This window comes from Cryptomeria japonica, chromosome 2 (genome assembly GCF_030272615.1).
Source record: "Cryptomeria japonica chromosome 2, Sugi_1.0, whole genome shotgun sequence".
In the NCBI taxonomy this organism is placed as follows: Eukaryota; Viridiplantae; Streptophyta; class Pinopsida; order Cupressales; family Cupressaceae; genus Cryptomeria; species Cryptomeria japonica.
Window position 1 is genome coordinate 177,539,012 of NC_081406.1, and position 24,230 is coordinate 177,563,241.

Below are 24,230 nucleotides of genomic sequence, written 5' to 3' on the forward strand. Positions count from 1 at the left end.
TGCTATCAAGGTCTGCATAATTAGAAAATTGTTGTGAGAACCTTATAATAGTTTATTGATGTGAAATAAAAATCTGATCAAAATCTCTACTCATAATACAAGCAGGCATTACACGATTATTAGCCGCTACTCCTCCATCTACTAAGTTAAAAACTTGGGTCTTTCGTCACTGGAATTTGTTGTAAACTGGTGAGATGGAAAATAGGTAGGAGCTGCAGTTGTGGAGAGGCATACGTCCATTAGATGTGGATTCTTCAGCGGATCTACTTTCGCCTGCACATATCATCGTAAGAATCATCCTCGTCTATTCTTCATCTTCATTGGCTAACATTGTGGTGATGAGACCTCCAGTGCTGGTACCTGCCATTATATTGAAATAATCTGCTAGTCTGGCATCTTCCCCATCCAATTTCTGATAAAAACGAAGCATTTCAGTAAGTAATACATTTGTGCAAATAAAACTATATGAATTGTGCAGCAAAAGAATACAATTTATAAACTGTACCTGCAACTGGTGCTCTAAGAATTTGAGTAATTGCACAGGAATAAGACCCCGTACTCCTCCTCCATCGACACTCAGGATTCTAGCACCCACGACCCCCGAGACATCGATTGGAAGAAGCTCCTGATTCGACATCGATTGCAAGAATTGGAAGAATGTATGGACAGACTTACAAGGAATTAGCTATATTGAATTTGCCCCTACAATAACTATGCATATATAGAGGATAGATGGAGCTTACGAGCACATGGTACATGGCTCTATATAAAAACATGTTAAATAATCATTATCCATCGGTCTGCGAGCAGCCCGAAAATGCCATAAACAAACCTTTCTTTTCACGTCTCCACCTTATCATCATCGAGAATTTAAATTAAAGTATGTTTAATGTGACATTACACTGTTCTCGGGTCTTTTTCGTTTCCTAGCCGTCGGCTATCTGGTAAAAAATATTTTGCCGAATTACACGATGTGTCGTGTTTCAATTTTATTTGACGTATAAAGTGGGACAGTTACGTGTTTCCTTAAAAATTACCTTGATGCCATGTATTCCTATTAAGATGAATCATGCGCACTATATATTTTAGTCTTTAGCATTTGAAGTCGAGTAAATTGATATAAACATGATTAATGATGCCTATTTTAGTCTTTAGGATAAATGAAATTATTTTGTAGCTTCTCCTAATTTCACAATATAGTAATACAAGAAAATTTTTATTTACAAGAAGTTCTCTATATGTATACACTAGTAAACTATCATGAAATTTTGATCCAACTCTATATATATATATATATGATGTTCATTGAATTTGAATATACATTTAGTTGTTGGAACATTGTAGAATTAAGTACTTGTATTTAGATTAATTTTGAATAGCCACACGATTGTTAATAGAACTAACAAATTGAAGATCAACAAAATAAAATTAATAGGGTTTACCTCTAAGAGTGTGCTGCGTAGCTATAAAAAAGGCATGCAACCCTCTTTTTATCCTTCTTTCTTCCTTCACTTTGTAACAAACCATCCATCCGACCCCTCAAAAAAATTAAAACACCCCTTTTAACCTTTACCTCAAGTGTCCTAAATGCAACCAAAGGCACATTGGTTGGGATATCAAAAATTGCCTAACAACCTTAATTTTCTCAATTTACCCCCTATTAGAATTGACTTCCGAGGTAGCTTAAGAGATACAAATTTTCTACACATTTAAGAAACCCAAAATAATGTTAACAACGGGGCGAAGGCTCTTGCTTTAGTGTTTGGGAGAAGATTGGCAATCAAATACAGAGTTAGGAATCTTAACATAGAGGGGGACTTTATGTATATGATCTTTGCACTTAAAAAGCTAGACGCTCCAAGCTGGAAAATTAGGTGTATTAAGTACGAGTCTTGGAGTTTATTACTAGTGTTTGAAGCATAAACTATATCACATTATTTTAGAGAAGTCAAAACCGTGGTAGATGCCTTGGTGAATAAGGGTTGTAGACTTCTTGAAGGTTATATTTTCTTCAATCATATTGAAGCTAATGAGGAAATCAACCTAGCTTTGGCTTTGGCTCGGGACATGTCAAATTAATTATTATCTAGCTTTCTTGTTTTTGCAGATTTGTTGGATTTTGCTCTTCATTCCATTATGCTGTGCTTTCATAGATGATGTCAACAATGTTCATATAGGAGGATTGTAGATGGCATCCACCTTTCTGTTGGGAGCACTTATCACCTGGTGGCACTCATTGTTGTACTTTTAAGGAATAAATGTTAAATGCACTGCCTTAACCTTCACACAAAGTTGTTGATGCGATGAAAATTAATTTGGAAAATGGTAATCATAAATATTTTGAAGGAGAATTAGGTTTGTCTTCATAAATAATATCCCCAGTTGCAGCGGATAAGATCTCAGATGTCTTTTATGTCATTAATCACATTCTCAAAAGAAAAGCTTACTCATTAAAGATACTGATGGGTCTGTGTCTTCTCAGATTTGATGAACAAAACTTTCTAGGGACAAGTCTCTCGTCGATCAGGTTGGGGAGAATAACCTCAATTTTTAATACTTCATATTTTCATGAAAAAGAATTTTTTTGGTCTCACATGGCTTAGATTTCGTTGGTTTTTGGGAAGCAAGAGATATTAATAAATCTATTTTAATTTGACACTCTTAGCTTGCCCTTTTCTTGAAATTATATATGTTTATGGCCATTTGTGTATCTCACTCGTATAGGTTTGGGCCTTCTATATATGTTTTAAGTGCTGCCAAATAATTATTTTTTAATAACCGCAAATTTTAATTCTTTACGTTTTCATGATAAAGTTTTGTTTGTGTCTCACATGACTCACGTTTCGTTGGTTTTTTCATAAAAAAGAGATATAGGAATCTACCATAATAACAAACCACCTATAGGGATCTACAATTCCACAAACACTTCAAAAATTGAGTTGCAACAATATGGCTAAAGTGGCAGTTGTTTATTATGGGTTGATCATGGCTAGGAAAAAGGGACTTAAGTGTGCCATTATTGAAGGTGACTTAAGAAATACCATCACGATGCTTAGAAAGGAAACAAAACCAGATTGGAAAATTAATTCTCTCATTGCCAAGTGTCACAAGCTCCTTCCCTTTCTGGGAGATGTCAGGTTTTGTGACATGAGATGGGAAGGCAACTGTGTGGAAGATAAGTTGTAGGGGACGGGCGGACATGTTAATAATTTTAAAATATGCATCCACTTGCACGAAATATATATATATATATATATATATATATATATATATATATATATATATATATATATATATATATATATATATATATATATATATATATATATATATATATATATATATATATATATATATGATGTTCATCGAATTTAAATATACATTTAGTTGTTGGAACATTGTAGAATTAAGTAGTTGTATTTAGATTAATTTTGAATAGCCACACGATTGTTAATAGAACTAATAAATTGAAGATCAACAAAATAAAATTAATAGGGTTTACCTCTAAGAGTGTGCTGCGTAGCTATAAAAACGGTATGCAACCCTCTTTTTATCCTTCTTTCTTCCTTCACTTTGTAACAAACCATCCATCCGACCCCTCAAAAAAATTAAAACACCCCTTTTAACCTTTACCTCAAGTGTCCTAAATGCAACCAAAGGCACATTGGTTGGGATATCAAAAATTGCCTAACAACCTTAATTTTCTCAATTTACCCCCTATTAGAATTGACTTCCGAGGTAGCTTAAGAGATACAAATTTTCTACACATTTAAGAAACCCAAAATAATGTTAACAACGGGGCGAAGGCTCTTGCTTTAGTGTTTGGGAGAAGATTGGCAATCAAATACAGAGTTAGGAATCTTAACATAGAGGGGGACTTTATGTATATGATCTTTGCACTTAAAAAGCTAGACGCTCCAAGCTGGAAAATTAGGTGTATTAAGTACGAGTCCTAGAGTTTATTACTAGTGTTTGAAGCATAAACTATATCACATTATTTTAGAGAAGTCAAAACCGTGGTAGATGCCTTGGTGAATAAGGGTTGTAGACTTCTTGAAGGTTATATTTTCTTCAATCATATTGAAGCTAATGAGGAAATCGACCTAGCTATGGCTTTGGCTCGGGACATGTCAAATTAATTATTATCTAGCTTTCTTGTTTTTGCAGATTTGTTGGATTTTGCTCTTCATTCCATTATCCCGTGCTTTCATAGATGATGTCAACAATGTTCATATAGGAGGATTGTAGATGGCATCCACCTTTCTGTTGGGAGCACTTATCACTTGTTGGCACTCATTGTTGTACTTTTAAGGAATAAATGTTAAATGCACTGCCTTAACCTTCACACAAAGTTGTTGACGCGATGAAAATTAATTTGGAAAATGGTAATCATAAATATTTTGAAGGAGAATTAGGTTTGTCTTCATAAATAATATCCCCAGTTGCGGCGGATAAGATCTCAGATGTCTTTTATGTCATTAATCACCTTCTCAAAAGAAAAGCTTACTCAGTAAAGATATTGATGGGTCCGTGTCTTCTCAGATTTGATGAACAAAACTTTCTAGGGACAAGTCTCTTGTCGATCAGGTTGGGGAGAATAACCTCATTTTTTAATACTTCATATTTTCATGAAAAAGCATTTTTTTGGTCTCACATGGCTTAGATTTCGTTGGTTTTTGGGAAGCAAGAGATACTAAAAAATCTATTTTAATTTGACACTCTTAGCGTGCCCTTTTCTTGAAATTATATATGTTTATGGCCATTTGTGTATCTCACTCGTATAGGTTTGGGCCTTCTATATATGTTTTAAATGCTGCCAAATAATTATTTTTTAATAACCCCAAATTTTAATACCATACGTTTTCGTGATAAAGTGTTGTTTGTGTCTCACATGACTCACGTTTCGTTGGTTTTTTCGTAAAAAAGAGATATAGGAATCTACCATAATAACAAACCACCTATAGGGATCTACAATTCCACAAACACTTCAAAAATTGAGTTGCAACAATATGGCTAAAGTGGCAGTTGTTTATTATGGGTTGATCATGGCTTGGAAAAAGGGACTTAAGTGTGCCATTATTGAAGGTGACTTAAGAAATACCATCAGGATGCTTAGAAAGGAAACAAAACCGGATTGGAAAATTAATTCTCTCATTGCCAAGTGTCACGAGCTCCTTCCTTTCTGGGAGACGTCAGGTTTTGTGACATGAGATGGGAAGGCAACTGTGTGGAAGATAAGTTGTAGGGGATGGGCGCGCATGTTAATAATTTTAAAATATGCATCCACTTGCACGAAATACCGGTGGAGGCTCGTGCCATGATCTTGAAGGACTCATCAATTAATGATGCATAATCTCAAAGTTGGATTTTTTGAACTTTTCCACCTTGCCATTTCCTTTCCTTGTTGGTTAAGTTGGTGAGATTTAAAAATCATTGATGGTACTACCTACCACTATATTCCCCAAGCTTGCCAGTTCCTCAACTTGGTTTTATATCTTGCAACTATGGGTGGCTATTTGATTTACACTGAACCTGACAATTGCTCCAAATTCAAAAATAATGAGGAGGCGTGGGACAGGGAGATTAAAGGGAACCTATATAACTATGTTGAATGGATGACTAGCCATGAGTCTAAGCTCTCTCCTAATTTTTTTAATGCTTGGGACAATAGGAACGTGAACAATGGCAGTGTTACTTTTGTGGTTTTGACAAGGACTTCTAGGAAGGTGACAAGGTTGGACCTTGATGATGTGTCCTTCCCAAAAAATCCCGAAGGGAATTACGAGGATGACTTTGACCAGCTTTTTGAACGGAGAGAGGGAGTTTCCAAGCAACAAAGTGGCTACAACAGGGACGATCTCCTCTACATTAGGAAGGATGTGGCTTTGATGGTAATGAATTACTTCACCTTGGACAGTAAGAAAAGAAGCTTCCATATGTAGACTTTTCCGATACTATCATCTCTAGTATTGGGTATGAATGAATTTCCCCTTTTGGATTATGTCCTATTTTTCTCAATCTATTTGTAAATCCATGAAAAAGGGCAAACCCCCTCTCCACGATGGTGGTATATGGAGTGTGTATAGTTTCTACTTGCCTTTATCCCCCTCTATTGGGGTCCCTTCCATTGCGGACGGGTCTACCTCTGATCCGAATCTGAATATTTACCTTATTGTTACCCCCTCTAATTTTGTAGAGTAGATTATGCCTCACTCTAGTTCTCCCAATAGTAAAAACCCTGCTATAATAGCCAAATTTAGGGGCATTGTTACTTCCAAATTTAGGGGCATTGTTACCACCAAGATGTGGGTGTCCAGTTTCAGATACAACAAGATGTGGTTAATGGGATTGTTCATTCTTGCTTTAAGTCTCTATCCTCAGAGGATTTAGGCTCCTCGGATAGCTTAAGGGCAGATTCGTCCCTTGCTAATATTGAAGGAAACCCTAGTCCTCCCCCTTAAACCTTCCTTAGTAATTCCAACCTTAAGAGCACCACTTCAACTTTAGAAAAAATTGTGAAGCACCTGCATGAGGACGCTCAAATTTAGGAAGAGTTGATTGAATGTCTCTTCTTGCAAATGAATGTGGCCATGAATAAGAACAATGGGCTTGAGGCGACAGCCTTGGGTTGATGAGTTGGATGGGGATAGAGTTTGGAAAATTGGTAATGATCTTATGGGCATTATGGGGTAGCGGGAAATGGTGGGTGGAAATTTTACTGACATGGACTCTATGATAAAGAATCCGGGTAGCAAGCATGAGCTTGAAGAGGTCAACAAAACCTAGGGGGGCCTTAAAAACAAAATTGAGGAGGTCAACTATGCTTGCAGAGATGTGGCTAGCAAGGACAATGCCTCCCTATAGGCTATCCATGATGAGATAGAAATGACAAGGGTGAAAGAGTGATGGCACATGGATTCCTTTCCCATGGAATCCGGCCCCATTGCATTGATGATTAAGGCTAGCCGTGACTCTGCTTTGCTCTCCTAAATGGTTCTGGGATTAGTTCAAGTGAAAAAATTATTTTTTCAGATAAAGTGCTTAGTTTGTGTCAAGATTGGCAGGACAAGGATACCCCCAAGTAGTAGGCCATCACTTGGTGCCTGTGCGCGAGAGATGTTTTGTGTTTTGGTGGACCTACATTTTTTTAATATTTTTTTTCTACATGTTGGTTTTTTAGTTTAGGTGTTGGTTGTCTGTTCTCCCTGCTAGGTTTTTTGTTGTGTTTGGTAGGGTTTTTTTTGGTTGGTTGTGCATCCCTCAGCCACTCTTGGTGTCGCTTTGTGGTTATGCATTGGTACAGGCCTATCCCACCTTTATTAATGAAAACAATATGGGGGAAAACCATCCTTGCTGAGAACTCTATCTCAGAAGCATGACTGAGATTAGGTCAAAGTAACAGCTTGGTTAGAAGATAAATTTGCAACAGTTACTTGAATTGAAGACCCTAGAAGAAGGCTTTGGCTTGAAAGAAACCTTCCGAGATTAGATTTGAGGGAAGGGGAATCGAAAAAGGACACTGTGAAGACTACCAATTGAGAATTCTTGGTTGGCCTCTAAGAAGGAGCTTCTTCAAACATTACAAGAGACATATTTATGTATTTCATTATAGAGAAAGAGGCTAAATTTGATGCAAATGAACAAAGATTAGAGTTACAGAACGAATCATTAAACACCCTTATTTCTTCATTGTGGGTGGCGTGATAGGCTGAGGTGAAATGACCCAGATTATCCATATGCTCATCCACTATAGTTAACTTATTTCTATCACAATTTGTTGAACCCAACAATCATATTTAGATTTAATAACAATAGATTGAAAAGAATTTTATATAGATCAAGAAGAAGACAAAACAAGAGTAGAATATTTGCGTGTTCTAATGGATGGAGATCGCACCTCAGAAAAATTCCCATCTGATTTCCTAATGTTTGAATGATGTCCAAATCTCAATATTCCGATGGGAGAGAGTGCCAAAATACCCAGAAGAGGGAAAAATTTATTATGGTTAAATGGGGGTTAAAATTAGGTACCCATGATTGAGTAAACAAGCCAAGACCCTCAAAAAACCAAGATTTGCATCTATGAGTACAATCTTGATAAGACTTAATAGAAAATATCATAATAAAAAATCCATTACCATTATCGTTATAAAAAAAATCATTAACCCCAATTTGAAAGCTTATTAATATTTGGAGAGAAATTCCAGATCTTACCAATAAGAGCCCTTCTTTGAAGCTATGAGAGATATCTTGAAACTCGCTCCTCTAAAAATGACACTTTAAATACCTCAATGCCCTCCCACTGACCAATATTTTGAGAAATAAGAGGCTTCTCATAAACCAAAGGACAGATTGGTTCATTACTAACTCACCTTTTAAGATCCAACGTTTTTATACTTAAATTAAATATTAATTAAAATTCAAGTTATATTATGATTAATTGAAATATTTAAAGCTAGTTTATAGTTTTTTAAAATTTTGATTAGTAATAAATATTATATGTATTGTATTTTATATATTTTCAATCCTAAATTGAATCATTATATAGTTAAAATAAGATTATATAATTTTGGTTATAAAAAAATAAATAGCTCTTAAATTAATTTAATGCTTTCTAATTAATTATTTTTATAATCATATCTTAGTTAAAAATATAAAATAATTATGATTCCAACTTAATCTCTCTAACTATAATTATAACAATAAATTTATTCTTAAATATAATAAATTATTATAATTATCTAAAAAGATTATAAATATATTTGAACTATTTTCAACTTTGCTCTTAATCTTTATTCTACCTAATTATGCCTCATCTTAATTTTAATCCTCATTAATTTTGATTCCATAAAATTAAAAAATTTAAATATTATAAAAATAAATGAGATAGAGTAAAATCTAAGCATTACTAAAGTCAAACAATAATTCATTTCAATTAATCGAACAAGATAGGTTGATCAACTATTAAAATGATTTTAAATACAATAGTAACATCTATGCCATGAGTAGCTTGTAAGGAGCATTATAAATGGAAGAATCATGTCACACATTCAATCAATGCAACGACGATACAAACCAGTCCCCTTGTACGATGTTGTCACTGAATAATGCAATAATAAGACAGAATTCTTTGAAGAGGCCCAACTAAGTGCTGTAGGGGACGTTTATGCATCCACTCCAAGCACTTTTGGAATGAACATAAACCTTACCATATTGGCTGGTCAATCTCTAATTAATCAACGTTATTAATATTTTGGGAACATAAAGTTATCATTTAGCTGAAAAGAAGACAGAGCGACATGGCATGAATTGTGCTGTTTGCTGCTACACTAATTAGCTGTGTGGCTCACCAACACCCCGAAATGTTTTTTTATTAAAAGCTCTACACAAAAATTCTAGCATAAGGTGTGACTGGAATGGAAGAAAGAAGTTCAGATGTTTATTCCAACACCATGGCCATTGGAATGGTCATTCACGGAAAGTACAAAAGATGCGCTCTATTTATCCCTCAACTTCTTCATTATGTGATTCGTTATCTCTATGCAATTTGTATTTTCTGTTTAATCTGCTGTAAGCTTAATTTTTTTCTGTTTTCTTAACATTCTCATCTCGAAATATTTCTCCCCATTATTGTTGTTCCCGCCACTTTGCTTCCGAGATTTTACGAAAGGAATTTGCAAGCACACAAATATGTTTCCAAGATGGTAGAGGGGAATCATCACTATTCAATAGCTCTGCACTGCGGACTGAACATGAATGATCTGATGTTAAGTGATTGACATTAAGCTTTCTGTTGATTAAAAAATTTGGATAAAATAAGAAATTTTAATTTTTTTTTTGTCAAATTTGAATCATTTTAAATGAATCTATTATTTATAAAACTAGTTGAATGAACATAATAAGGATAAGACTGGATACCCTCAATTTCTGATTTCTTATCATAATTGATTGATCAAGTATTAAATGTTTTAGGCATCCAAATAATACTGACTTCAAATCTTCTATAATTAAAAATACTATTAAAAACCAAACAAAAATCATAATAACATCTATACTCTTTAATCCAACGATAATACAAACCATTCCACGAATACAGTGTTATCAGTAAAGAATACAATAATAAGACAATTCCTTGAAGATGCCCAACTAAGTGCTGTAGGGAACGTTTATGCATCCACTCCAAGCACTTTTGGAATGAATATAAAACTTACATTGCCTTGTTGTCCACAACTGCAATGCTATTAATATTTGGAGAACATAAAATAATAATTTAGCTATAAAAAATAAACACAATGAAATGAAATCTATTAGTTGGCAAAAACACAGCTAAATCTTGAATTGCTGTGTTTACCACTACATAAATCAGCTGTGTGGCTCACCAACACCCGGATATGTTTTTTAATTAAAAAGTCTACACAAAATTCTAGCGTAAGGTGTGATTGGAATGGAAGAAAGAAGTTCAGATGTTTATTCCAACACTATGGCCATTCATAGAAAGTGCAGAAGATGCGCTCCGTTTATCCATCAACTTCTTCTCCTTGGAGAGTCGTTCAGCCATTCTGGCAAGTGGAAATGATAGTTATGGTGAGAACAAAATGAAAGGAAACTAGGATCTGAAAATACAAGGAAGAGTTAGAGAGTTATGGGAAATACTTAGTCAATGCCATCCTGTTTGTGTAGTCGTTCTTCACTGTCTCAGGACGCCCAGTCTCCAAATTTAAACTTCTAACAGGCTTATCCAATAGTTCCTGGCCTTTCTTCACAAGATTCCTCAGGTTCTCATCCGTACTGAGGTCCATCTTTGCTTCGCTTCCTTTTAGTTGCCATTCCTACAGTATGAAAGACCACATGTTAACCATACAGAAAATTACAGCAGAAACATGGTCTGTAGAATTATAGATCTAGAGGCCTTATCGTTTCAAGGAACATTATTGGAAACTATGAAAAAGACCTGGAGTCTAAGATAGTTTTCTTTGACATGATGGAGCATCAAAGCTGTATGAATGTTGACCATGTCTGAACTTGCATTCATGATAGATTCTATGAGAGGCGTTCTTCCATCGTGAGTAATCCACTTCAAGCTTCCCCATGTGGCAGCCTTTTTTGCGCCCCATTCAATACCCTCTTCTAATCCCGTTCCAAGAGAAAGTACAATAAAGTGGTCAAGGTGCTCCTATAAATAACAACCTCTGGTTAACATAGTTGAGCTTCTAATTATTATTTCCCAGCATCAAGCATTCGTTTTATATGAGATGTTTATTCTAAATAGTATCAAAATACAATACAATACAATACCTTTTTGTCTACTATTCTTGTATCCTGATGAACTGCTCGAGTGACTAAGTTCATTGCTATCAAGGTCTGCATAATTAGAAAATTGTTGTGAGACCCTTATAATAGTTTATTGATGTGAAATAAAAATCTGATCAAAATCTCTCCTCATAATACAAGCAGGCATTACAGGATTATTAGCCACTACTCCTCCATCTACTAAGTTAAAAACTTGGGTCTTTCCGTCACTGGAATTTGTTGTAAACTGGTGAGATGGAAAATAGGTAGGAGCTGCAGTTGTGGAGAGGCATACGTCCATTAGATGTGGATTCTTCAGCGGATCTACTTTCGCCTGCACATATCATCGTAAGAATCATCCTCGTCTATTCTTCATCTTCATAACTCAAGATCATCCTATAAAATAAAATGAAATACCTCATGACTGGCGAAAATTGTAGGAAACTGCGTCTTGATATCGAAGGTGGGTATCACCAGGTTAGTAGCCGTATCACACAGCCGTCTTTCGTGAAATTTCTCTTGTTCTAAGATATCGACCAGATGTTTGCCATTGTATTTGGGACCAAAAATGCCGTGAAAAGTATTCCATTTGCTACGAGTCCAACAACAAGAGAAGTTTTGCGTAAACACAACAAATACTTATTGCAAGAGAATTTTACTCCAAATATTGCAATCACTTGCTACTAACCTTGGTTGAGGAAATATCAAACTCGCATTCTTCAAGTAGAAATCTTCAATTTTCTGGGTACTAAAAGGACGATTGTGTTTGTGGTCATTCGGGTCTATAGTGGCTAACATTGTGGTGATGAGACCTCCAGTGCTGGTACCTGCCATTATATTGAAATAATCTGCTAGTCTGGCATCTTCCCCATCCAATTTCTGATAAAAACGAAGCATTTCAGTAAGTAATACATTTGTGCAAATAAAACTATATGAATTGTGCAGCTAGAGAATACAATTTATAAACTGTACCTGCAACTGGTGCTCTAAGAATTTGAGCAATTGCACAGGAATAAGACCCCGTACTCCTCCTCCATCGACACTCAGGATTCTAGCACCCACGTCCCCCGAGACATCGATTGGAAGAAGCTCCTGATTCGACATCGATTGCAAGAATTGGAAGAATGTATGGACAGACTTACAAGGAATTAGCTATATTGAATTTGCCCCTACAATAACTATGCATATATAGAGGATAGATGGAGCTTACGAGCACATGGTACATGGCTCTATATAAAAACATGTTAAACAATCATTATCCATCGGTCTGCGAGCAGCCCGAAAATGCCATAAACAAACCTTTCTTTTCACGTCTCCACCTTATCATCATCGAGAATTTAAATTAAAGTATGTTTAATGTGACATTACACTGTTCTCGGGTCTTTTTCGTTTCCTAGCCGTCGGCTATCTGGTAAAAAATATTTTGCCGAATTACACTATGTGTCGTGTTTCAATTTTATTTGACGGATAAAGTGGGACAGTTACGTGTTTCCTTAAAAATTACCTTGATGCCAGGTATTCCTATTAAGATGAATCATGCGCACTATATATTTTAGTCTTTAGCATTTGAAGTTGAGTAAATTGATATAAACATGATTAATGATGCCTATTTTAGTCTTTAGGATAAATGAAATTATTTTGTAGCTTCTCCTAATTTCACAATATAGTAATACAAGAAAATTTCTATTTACAAGAAGTTCTCTATATGTATACACTAGTAAACTATCATGAAATTTTGATCCAACTCTATATATATATATATATATATATATGATGTTCATCGAATTTGAATATACATTTAGTTGTTGGAACGTTGTAGAATTAAGTACTTGTATTTAGATTAATTTTGAATAGCCACACGATTGTTAATAGAACTAACAAATTGAAGATCAACAAAATAAAATTAATAGGGTTTACCTCTAAGAGTGTGCTGCGTAGCTATAAAAAAGGCATGCAACCCTCTTTTTATCCTTCTTTCTTCCTTCACTTTGTAATAAACCATCCATCCGACCCCTCCAAAAAATTAAAACACCCCTTTTAACCTTTACCTCAAGTGTCCTAAATGCAACCAAAGGCACATTGGTTGGGATATCAAAAATTGCCTAACAACCTTAATTTTCTCAATTTACCCCCTATTAGAATTGACTTCCGAGGTAGCTTAAGAGATACAAATTTTCTACACATTTAAGAAACCCAAAATAATGTTAAAAACGGGGCGAAGGCTCTTGCTTTAGTGTTTGGGAGAAGATTGGCAATCAAATACAAAGTTAGGAATCTTAACATAGAGGGGGACTTTATGTATATGATCTTTGCACTTAAAAAGCTAGACGCTCCAAGCTGGAAAATTAGGTGTATTAAGTACGAGTCTTGGAGTTTATTACTAGTGTTTGAAGCATAAACTATATCACATTATTTTAGAGAAGTCAAAACCGTGGTAGATGCCTTGGTGAATAAGGGTTGTAGACTTCTTGAAGGTTATATTTTCTTCAATCATATTGAAGCTAATGAGGAAATCAACCTAGCTTTGGCTTTGGCTCGGGACATGTCAAATTAATTATTATCTAGCTTTCTTGTTTTTGCAGATTTGTTGGATTTTGCTCTTCATTCCATTATGCTGTGCTTTCATAGATGATGTCAACAATGTTCATATAGGAGGATTGTAGATGGCATCCACCTTTCTGTTGGGAGCACTTATCACCTGGTGGCACTCATTGTTGTACTTTTAAGGAATAAATGTTAAATGCACTGCCTTAACCTTCACACAAAGTTGTTGACGCGATGAAAATTAATTTGGAAAATGGTAATCATAAATATTTTGAAGGAGAATTAGGTTTGTCTTCATAAATAATATCCCCAGTTGCAGCGGATAAGATCTCAGATGTCTTTTATGTCATTAATCACATTCTCAAAAGAAAAGCTTACTCATTAAAGATACTGATGGGTCTGTGTCTTCTCAGATTTGATGAACAAAACTTTCTAGGGACAAGTCTCTCGTCGATCAGGTTGGGGAGAATAACCTCAATTTTTAATACTTCATATTTTCATGAAAAAGAATTTTTTTGGTCTCACATGGCTTAGATTTCGTTGGTTTTTGGGAAGCAAGAGATATTAATAAATCTATTTTAATTTGACACTCTTAGCTTGCCCTTTTCTTGAAATTATATATGTTTATGGCCATTTGTGTATCTCACTCGTATAGGTTTGGGCCTTCTATATATGTTTTAAATGCTGCCAAATAATTATTTTTTAATAACCCCAAATTTTAATTCTTTATGTTTTCATGATAAAGTGTTGTTTGTGTCTCACATGACTCAGGTTTCATTGGTTTTTCCATAAAAAAGAGATATAGGAATCTACCGTAATAACAAACCACCTATAGGGATCTACAATTCCACAAACACTTCAAAAATTGAGTTGCAACAATATGGCTAAAGTGGCAGTTGTTTATTATGGGTTGATCATGGCCAGGAAAAAGGGACTTAAGTGTGCCATTATTGAAGGTGACTTAAGAAATACCATCACGATGCTTAGAAAGGAAAGAAAACCAGATTGGAAAATTAATTCTCTCATTGCCAAGTGTCACAAGCTCCTTCCCTTTCTGGGAGATGTCAGGTTTTGTGACATGAGATGGGAAGGCAACTGTGCGGAAGATAAGTTGTAGGGGATGGGCGCACATGTTAATAATTTTAAAATATGCATCCACTTGCACGAAATATATATATATATATATATATATATATATATATATATATGATGTTCATCGAATTTAAATATACATTTAGTTGTTGGAACATTGTAGAATTAAGTACTTGTATTTAGATTAATTTTGAATAGCCACACGATTGTTAATAGAACTAATAAATTGAAGATCAACAAAATAAAATTAATAGGGTTTACCTCTAAGAGTGTGCTGCGTAGCTATAAAAAAGGTATGCAACCCTCTTTTTATCCTTCTTTCTTCCTTCACTTTGTAACAAACCATCCATCCGACCCCTCAAAAAAATTAAAACACCCCTTTTAACCTTTACCTCAAGTGTCCTAAATGCAGCCAAAGGCACATTGGTTGGGATATCAAAAATTGCCTAACAACCTTAATTTTCTCAATTTACCCCCTATTAGAATTGACTTCCGAGGTAGCTTAAGAGATACAAATTTTCTACACATTTAAGAAACCCAAAATAATGTTAACAACGGGGCGAAGGCTCTTGCTTTAGTGTTTGGGAGAAGATTGGCAATGAAATACAGAGTTAGGAATCTTAACATGGAGGGGGACTTTATGTATATGATCTTTGCACTTAAAAAGCTAGACGCTCCAAGCTGGAAAATTAGGTGTATTAAGTACGAGTCCTAGAGTTTATTACTAGTGTTTGAAGCATAAACTATATCACATTATTTTAGAGAAGTCAAAACCGTGGTAGATGCCTTGGTGAATAAGGGTTGTAGACTTCTTGAAGGTTATATTTTCTTCAATCATATTGAAGCTAATGAGGAAATCGACCTAGCTTTGGCTTTGGCTCGGGACATGTCAAATTAATTATTATCTAGCTTTCTTGTTTTTGTAGATTTGTTGGATTTTGCTCTTCATTCCATTATCCCGTGCTTTCATAGATGATGTCAACAATGTTCATATAGGAGGATTGTAGATGGCATCCACCTTTCTGTTGGGAGCACTTATCACCTGGTGGCACTCATTGTTGTACTTTTAAGGAATAAATGTTAAATGCACTTCCTTAACCTTCACACAAAGTTGTTGACGCCATATAAATTAATTTGGAAAATGGTAATCATAAATATTTTTAAGGAGAATTAGGTTTGTCTTCATAAATAATATCCCCAGTTGCGGCGGATAAGATCTCAGATGTCTTTTATGTCATTAATCACCTTCTCAAAAGAAAAGCTTACTCAGTAAAGATACTGATGGGTCCGTGTCTTCTCAGATTTGATGAACAAAACTTTCTAGTGACAAGTCTCTCGTCGATCAGGTTGGGGAGAATAACCTCAATTTTTAATACTTCATATTTTCATCAAAAAGCATTTTTTTGGTCTCACATGGCTTAGATTTCGTTGGTTTTTGGGAAGCAAGAGATATTAAAAAATCTATTTTAATTTGACACTCTTAGCTTGCCCTTTTCTTGAAATTATATATGTTTATAGCCATTTGTGTATCTCACTCGTATAGGTTTGGGCCTTCTATATATGTTTTAAATGCTGCCAAATAATTATTTTTTAATAACCCCAAATTTTAATACTTTACGTTTTCGTGATAAAGTGTTGTTTGTGTCTCACATGACTCACGTTTCGTTGGTTTTTTCGTAAAAAAGAGATATAGGAATCTACCATAATAACAAACCACCTATAGGGATCTACAATTCCACAAACACTTCAAAAATTGAGTTGCAACAATATGGCTAAAGTGGCAGTTGTTTATTATGGGTTGATCATGGCCAGGAAAAAGGGACTTAAGTGTGCCATTATTGAAGGTGACTTAAGAAATACCATCACGATGCTTAGAAAGGAAACAAAACCGGATTGGAAAATTAATTCTCTCATTGCCAAGTGTCACGAGCTCCTTCCCTTTCTGGGAGATGTCAGGTTTTGTGACATGAGATGGGAAGGCAACTGTGTGGAAGATAAGTTGTAGGGGATGGGCGCGCATGTTAATAATTTTAAAATATGCATCCACTTGCACGAAATATATATATATATATATATATATATGATGTTCATCGAATTTAAATATACATTTAGTTGTTGGAACATTGTAGAATTAAGTACTTGTATTTAGATTAATTTTGAATAGCCACACGATTGTTAATAGAACTAATAAATTGAAGATCAACAAAATAAAATTAATAGGGTTTACCTCTAAGAGTGTGCTGCGTAGCTATAAAAAAGGTATGCAACCCTCTTTTTATCCTTCTTTCTTCCTTCACTTTGTAACAAAGCATCCATCCAACCCCTCAAAAAAATTAAAACACCCCTTTTAACCTTTACCTCAAGTGTCCTAAATGTAACCAAAGGCACATTGGTTGGGATATCGAAAATTGCCTAACAACCTTAATTTTCTCAATTTACCCCCTATTAGAATTGACTTCCGAGGTAGCTTAAGAGATACAAATTTTCTACACATTTAAGAAACCCAAAATAATGTTAACAACGGGGCGAAGGCTCTTGATTTAGTGTTTGGGAGAAGATTGGCAATCAAATACAGAGTTAGGAATCTTAACATAGAGGGGGACTTTATGTATATGATCTTTGCACTTAAAAAGCTAGACGCTCCAAGCTGGAAAATTAGGTGTATTAAGTACGAGTCCTAGAGTTTATTACTAGTGTTTGAAGCATAAACTATATCACATTATTTTAGAGAAGTCAAAACCGTGGTAGATGCCTTGGTGAATAAGGGTTGTAGACTTCTTGAAGGTTATATTTTCTTCAATCATATTGAAGCTAATGAGGAAATCGACCTAGCTTTGGCTTTGGCTCGGGACATGTCAAATTAATTATTATCTAGCTTTCTTGTTTTTGCAGATTTGTTGGATTTTGCTCTTCATTCCATTATCCCGTGCTTTGATAGATGATGTCAAAAATGTTCATATAGGAGGATTGTAGATGGCATCCACCTTTCTGTTGGGAGCACTTATCACCTGGTGGCACTCATTGTTGTAGTTTTAAGGAATAAATGTTAAATGCATTGCCTTAACCTTCACACAAAGTTGTTGACACCATGAAAATTAATTTGGAAAATGGTAATCATAAATATTTTGAAGGAGAATTAGGTTTGTCTTCATAAATAATATCCCCAGTTGCGGCGGATAAGATCTCAGATGTCTTTTATGTCATTAATCACCTTCTCAAAAGAAAAGCTTACTCAGTAAAGATACTGATGGGTCCGTGTCTTCTCAGATTTGATGAACAAAACTTTCTAGGGACAAGTCTCTTGTCGATCAGGTTGGGGAGAATAACCTCAATTTTTAATACTTCATATTTTCATGAAAAAGCATTTTTTTGGTCTCACATGGCTTAGATTTCGTTGGTTTTTGGGAAGCAAGAGATATTAAAAAATCTATTTTAATTTGACACTCTTAGCTTGCGCTTTTCTTGAAATTATATATGTTTATGGCCATTTGTGTATCTCACTCGTATAGGTTTGGGCCTTCTATATATGTTTTAAATGCTGCCAAATAATTATTTTTTAATAACCCCAAATTTTAATACTTTACGTTTTCGTGATAAAGTGTTGTTTGTGTCTCACATGACTCACGTTTCATTGGTTTTTTCGTAAAAAAGAGATATAGGAATTTACCATAATAACAAACCACATTTAGGGATCTACAATTCCACAAACACTTCAAAAATTGAGTTGCAACAATATGGCTAAAGTGGCAGTTGTTTATTATGGGTTGATCATGGCCAGGAAAAAGGGACTTAAGTGTGCCATTATTGAAGGTGACTTAAGAAATACCATCACGATGCTTAGAAAGGAAACAAAACCGGATTGGAAACTTAATTCTCTCATTGCCAAGTGTCACGAGCTCCTTCCCTTTCTGGGAGACGTCAGGTTTTGTGACATGAGATGGGAAGGCAACTGTGTGGAAGATAAGTTGTAGGGGATGGGCGCGCATGTTAACAATTTTAAAATATGCATCCACTTGCACGAAATATATATATATATATATATATATATATATATATATATATATATATATATATATATATATATATATATATATATATATATATATATATATATATATATATATATATATATATATATATATATATATATATGATGTTCATCGAATTTAAATATACATTTAGTTGTTGGAACATTGTAGAATTAAGTACTTGTATTTAGATTAATTTTGAATAGCCACACGATTGTTAATAGAACTAATAAATTGAAGATCAACAAAATAAAATTAATAGGGTTTACCTCTAAGAGTGTGCTGCGTAGCTATAAAAAAGGTATGCAACCCTCTTTTTATCCTTCTTTCTTCCTTCACTTTGTAACAAAGCATCCATCCAACCCCCCAAAAAAATTAAAACACCCCTTTTAACCTTTACCTCAAGTGTCCTAAATGCAACCAAAGGCACATTGGTTGGGATATCGAAAATTGCCTAACAACCTTAATTTTCTCAATTTACCCCCTATTAGAATTGACTTCCGAGGTAGCTTAAGAGATACAAATTTTCTACACATTTAAGAAACCCAAAATAATGTTAACAACGGGGCGAAGGCTCTTGATTTAGTGTTTGGGAGAAGATTGGCAATCAAATACAGAGTTAGGAATCTTAACATAGAGGGGGACTTTATGTATATGATCTTTGCACTTAAAAAGCTAGATGCTCCAAGCTGGAAAATTAGGTGCATTAAGTACGAGTCCTAGAGTTTATTACTAGTGTTTGAAGCATAAACTATATCACATTATTTTAGAGAATTCAAAACCGTGGTAGATGCCTTGGTGAATAAGGGTTGTAGACTTCTTGAAGGTTATATTTTCTTCAACCATATTGAAGCTAATGAGGAAATCGACCTAGCTTTGGCTTTGGCTCGGGACATGTCAAATTAATTATTATCTAGCTTTCTTGTTTTTGCAGATTTGTTGGATTTTGCTCTTCATTCCATTATCCCGTGCTTTCATAGATGATGTCAAAAATGTTCATATAGGAGGATTGTAGATGGCATCCACCTTTCTGTTGGGAGCACTTATCACCTGGTGGCACTCATTGTTGTAGTTTTAAGGAATAAATGTTAAATGCATTGCCTTAACCTTCACACAAAGTTGTTGACACCATGAAAATTAATTTGGAAAATGGTAATCATAAATATTTTGAAGGAGAATTAGGTTTGTCTTCATAAATAATATCCCCAGTTGCGGCGGATAAGATCTCAGATGTCTTTTATGTCATTAATCACCTTCTCAAAAGAAAAGCTTACTCAGTAAAGATACTGATGGGTCCGTGTCTTCTCAGATTTGATGAACAAAACTTTCTAGGGACAAGTCTCTCGTCGATCAGGTTGGGGAGAATAACCTCAATTTTTAATACTTCATATTTTCATGAAAAAGCATTTTTTTGGTCTCACATGGCTTAGATTTCGTTGGTTTTTGGGAAGCAAGAGATATTAAAAAATCTATTTTAATTTGACACTCTTAGCTTGCGCTTTTCTTGAAATTATATATGTTTATGGCCATTTGTGTATCTCACTCGTATAGGTTTGGGCCTTCTATATATGTTTTAAATGCTGCCAAATAATTATTTTTTAATAACCCCAAATTTTAATACTTTACGTTTTCGTGATAAAGTGTTGTTTGTGTCTCACATGACTCACGTTTCATTGGTTTTTTCGTAAAAAAGAGATATAGGAATTTACCATAATAACAAACCACATTTAGGGATCTACAATTCCACAAACACTTCAAAAATTGAGTTGCAACAATATGGCTAAAGTGGCAGTTGTTTATTATGGGTTGATCATGGCCAGGAAAAAGGGACTTAAGTGTGCCATTATTGAAGTTGACTTAAGAAATACCATCACGATGCTTAGAAAGGAAACAAAACCGGATTGGAAAATTAATTCTCTCATTGCCAAGTGTCACGAGCTCCTTCCCTTTCTGGGAGACGTCAGGTTTTGTGACATGAGATGGGAAGGCAACTGTGTGGAAGATAAGTTGTAGGGGATGGGCGCGCATGTTAACAATTTTAAAATATGCATCCACTTGCACGAAATATATATATATATATATATATATGATGTTCATCGAATTTAAATATACATTTAGTTGTTGGAACATTGTAGAATTAAGTACTTGTATTTAGATTAATTTTGAATAGCCACACGATTGTTAATAGAACTAATAAATTGAAGATCAACAAAATAAAATTAATAGGGTTTACCTCTAAGAGTGTGCTGCGTAGCTATAAAAAAGGTATGCAACCCTCTTTTTATCCTTCTTTCTTCCTTCACTTTGTAACAAAGCATCCATCCAACCCCTGAAAAAAATTAAAACACCCCTTTTAACCTTTACCTCAAGTGTCCTAAATGCAACCAAAGGCACATTGGTTGGGATATCGAAAATTGCCTAACAACCTTAATTTTCTCAATTTACCCCCTATTAGAATTGACTTCCGAGGTAGCTTAAGAGATACAAATTTTCTACACATTTAAGAAACCCAAAATAATGTTAACAACGGGGCGAAGGCTCTTGATTTAGTGTTTGGGAGAAGATTGGCAATCAAATACAGAGTTAGGAATCTTAACATAGAGGGGGACTTTATGTATATGATCTTTGCACTTAAAAAGCTAGACGCTCCAAGCTGGAAAATTAGGTGTATTAAGTACGAGTCCTAGAGTTTATTACTAGTGTTTGAAGCATAAACTATATCACATTATTTTAGAGAAGTCAAAACCGTGGTAGATGCCTTGGTGAATAAGGGTTGTAGACTTCTTGAAGGTTATATTTTCTTCAATCATATTGAAGCTAATGAGGAAATCGACCTAGCTTTGGCTTTGGCTCGGGACATGTCAAATTAATTATTATCTAGCTTTCTTGTTTTTGCAGATTTGTTGGATTTTGCTCTTCATTCCATTATCCCGTGCTTTCATAGATGATGTCAAAAATGTTCATATAGGAGGATTGTAGATGGCATCCACCTTTCTGTTGGGAGCACTTATCACCTAGTGGCACTCATTGTTGTAGTTTTAAGGAATAAATGTTAAATGCACTGCCTTAACCTTCACACAAAGTTGTTGACACCATGAAAATTAATTTGGAAAATGGTAATCATAAATATTTTGAAGGAGAATTAGGTTTGTCTTCATAAATAATATCCCCAGTTGCGGCGGATAAGATCTCAGATGTCTTTTATGTCATTAATCACCTTCTCAAAAGAAAAGCTTACTCAGTAAAGATACTGATGGGTCCGTGTCTTCTCAGATTTGATGAACAAAACTTTCTAGGGACAAGTCTCTCGTCGATCAGGTTGGGGAGAATAACCTCAATTTGTAATACTTCATATTTTCATGAAAAAGCATTTTTTTGGTCTCACATGGCTTAGATTTCGTTGGTTTTTGGGAAGCAAGAGATATTAAAAAATCTATTTTAATTTGACACTCTTAGCTTGCGCTTTTCTTGAAATTATATATGTTTATGGCCATTTGTGTATCTCACTCGTATAGGTTAGGGCCTTCTATATATGTTTTAAATGCTGCCAAATAATTATTTTTTAATAACCCCAAATTTTAATACTTTACGTTTTCGTGATAAAGTGTTGTTTGTGTCTCACATGACTCACGTTTCATTGGTTTTTTCGTAAAAAAGAGATATAGGAATTTACCATAATAACAAACCACATTTAGGGATCTACAATTCCATAAACACTTCAAAAATTTAGTTGCAACAATATGGCTAAAGTGGCAGTTGTTTATTATGGGTTGATCATGGCCTGGAAAAAGGGACTTAAGTGTGCCATTATTGAAGGTGACTTAAGAAATACCATCATGATGCTTAGAAAGGAAACAAAACCGGATTGGAAAATTAATTCTCTCATTGCCAAGTGTCACGAGCTCCTTCCCTTTCTGGGAGACGTCAGGTTTTGTGACATGAGGTGGGAAGGCAACTGTGTGGAAGATAAGTGTTAGGGGATGGGCGCGCATGTTAATAATTTTAAAATATGCATCCACTTGCACAAAATATCGGTGGAGGCTCGTGCCATGATCTTGAAGGACTCATCAATTAATGATGCATAATCTCAAAGTTGGATTTTTTGAACTTTTCCACCTTGCCATTTCCTTTCCTTGTTGGTTAAGTTGGTGAGATTTAAAAATCATTGATGGTACTACCTACCACTATATTCCCCAAGCTTGCCAGTTCCTCAACTTGGTTTTATATCTTACAACTATGGGTGGCTATTTGATTTAGACTGAACCTGACAATTGCTCCAAATTCAAAAATAATGAGGAGGCGTGGGATAGGGTGATTAAAAGGAACCTATATAACTATGTTGAATGGATGACTAGCCATGAGTCTAAGCTCTCTCCTAATTTTGTTAATGCTTGGGACAATAGAAACGTGAACAATGGTAGTGTTACTTTTGTGGTTTTGACAAGGACTTCTAGGAAGGTGACAAGGTTGGACCTTGACGATGTGTCCTTCCCAAAGAATCCCAAAGGGAATTATGAGAATGACTTTGATTAGCTTTTTGAACGGAGAGAGGGAGTTTCCAAGCAACAAAGTGGCTACAACAGGGACGATCTCCTCTACATTAGGAAGGATGTGGCTTTGATGGTAATGAATTACTTCACCTTGGACGGTAAGAAAAGAAGCTTCCATATGTAGACTTTTTTGATGCTATCATCTCTAGTATTGGGTATGAATGAATTTCCCCTTCTGGGTTATGTCCTATTTTTCTCAATCTATTTGTAAATCCATGAAAAAGGGCAAACCCCCTCTCCACGATGGTGGTATATGGAGTATGTATAGTTTCTACTTGCCTTTATTCCCCTCTATTGGGGTCCCTTCCATTGCGGCCGGGTCTACCTCTGATCCGAATCTGGATATTTACCTTATTGTTACCCCCTCTAATTTTGTAGAGTAGATTATGCCTCACTCTAGTTCTAAGTTTCCCAATAGTAAAAACCCTGCTATAATAGCCAAATTTAGGGGCATTGTTACTTCCAAATTTAGGGGCATTGTTACTACCAAGATGTGGGTGTCCAGTTTCAGATACAACGAGATGTGGTTAATGGGATTGTTCATTCTTGCTTTAAGTCTCTATCCTCGGAGGATTTAGGCTCCTCGGATAGCTTAAGGGCAGATTCGTCCCTTGCTAATATTGAAGGAAACCCTAGTCCTCCCCCTTAAACCTTCCTTAGTAATTCCAACCTTAAGAGCACCACTTCAACTGTAGAAAAAATTGTGAAGCACCTGCATGAGGACGGT

At 35.0% G+C, this 24,230-nt stretch overlaps 1 protein-coding gene across 1 annotated transcript; it reads right to left on the reverse strand.

Annotated features, from left to right (window-relative positions):
- Positions 1 to 10,459: 10,459 nt before the first annotated feature.
- LOC131051948 (patatin-like protein 2) lies at positions 10,460 to 12,393 on the reverse strand. The gene is made up of 8 exons (XM_059213610.1): positions 12,262 to 12,393; positions 11,978 to 12,168; positions 11,707 to 11,881; positions 11,462 to 11,623; positions 11,296 to 11,361; positions 10,952 to 11,173; positions 10,654 to 10,829; positions 10,460 to 10,559 (listed from the first exon to the last, which is right to left on the reverse strand). Exons 1-8 carry the CDS (start codon positions 12,391 to 12,393, stop codon positions 10,460 to 10,462), a joined length of 1,224 nt encoding a protein of 407 aa, XP_059069593.1.
- Positions 12,394 to 24,230: the final 11,837 nt, after the last annotated feature.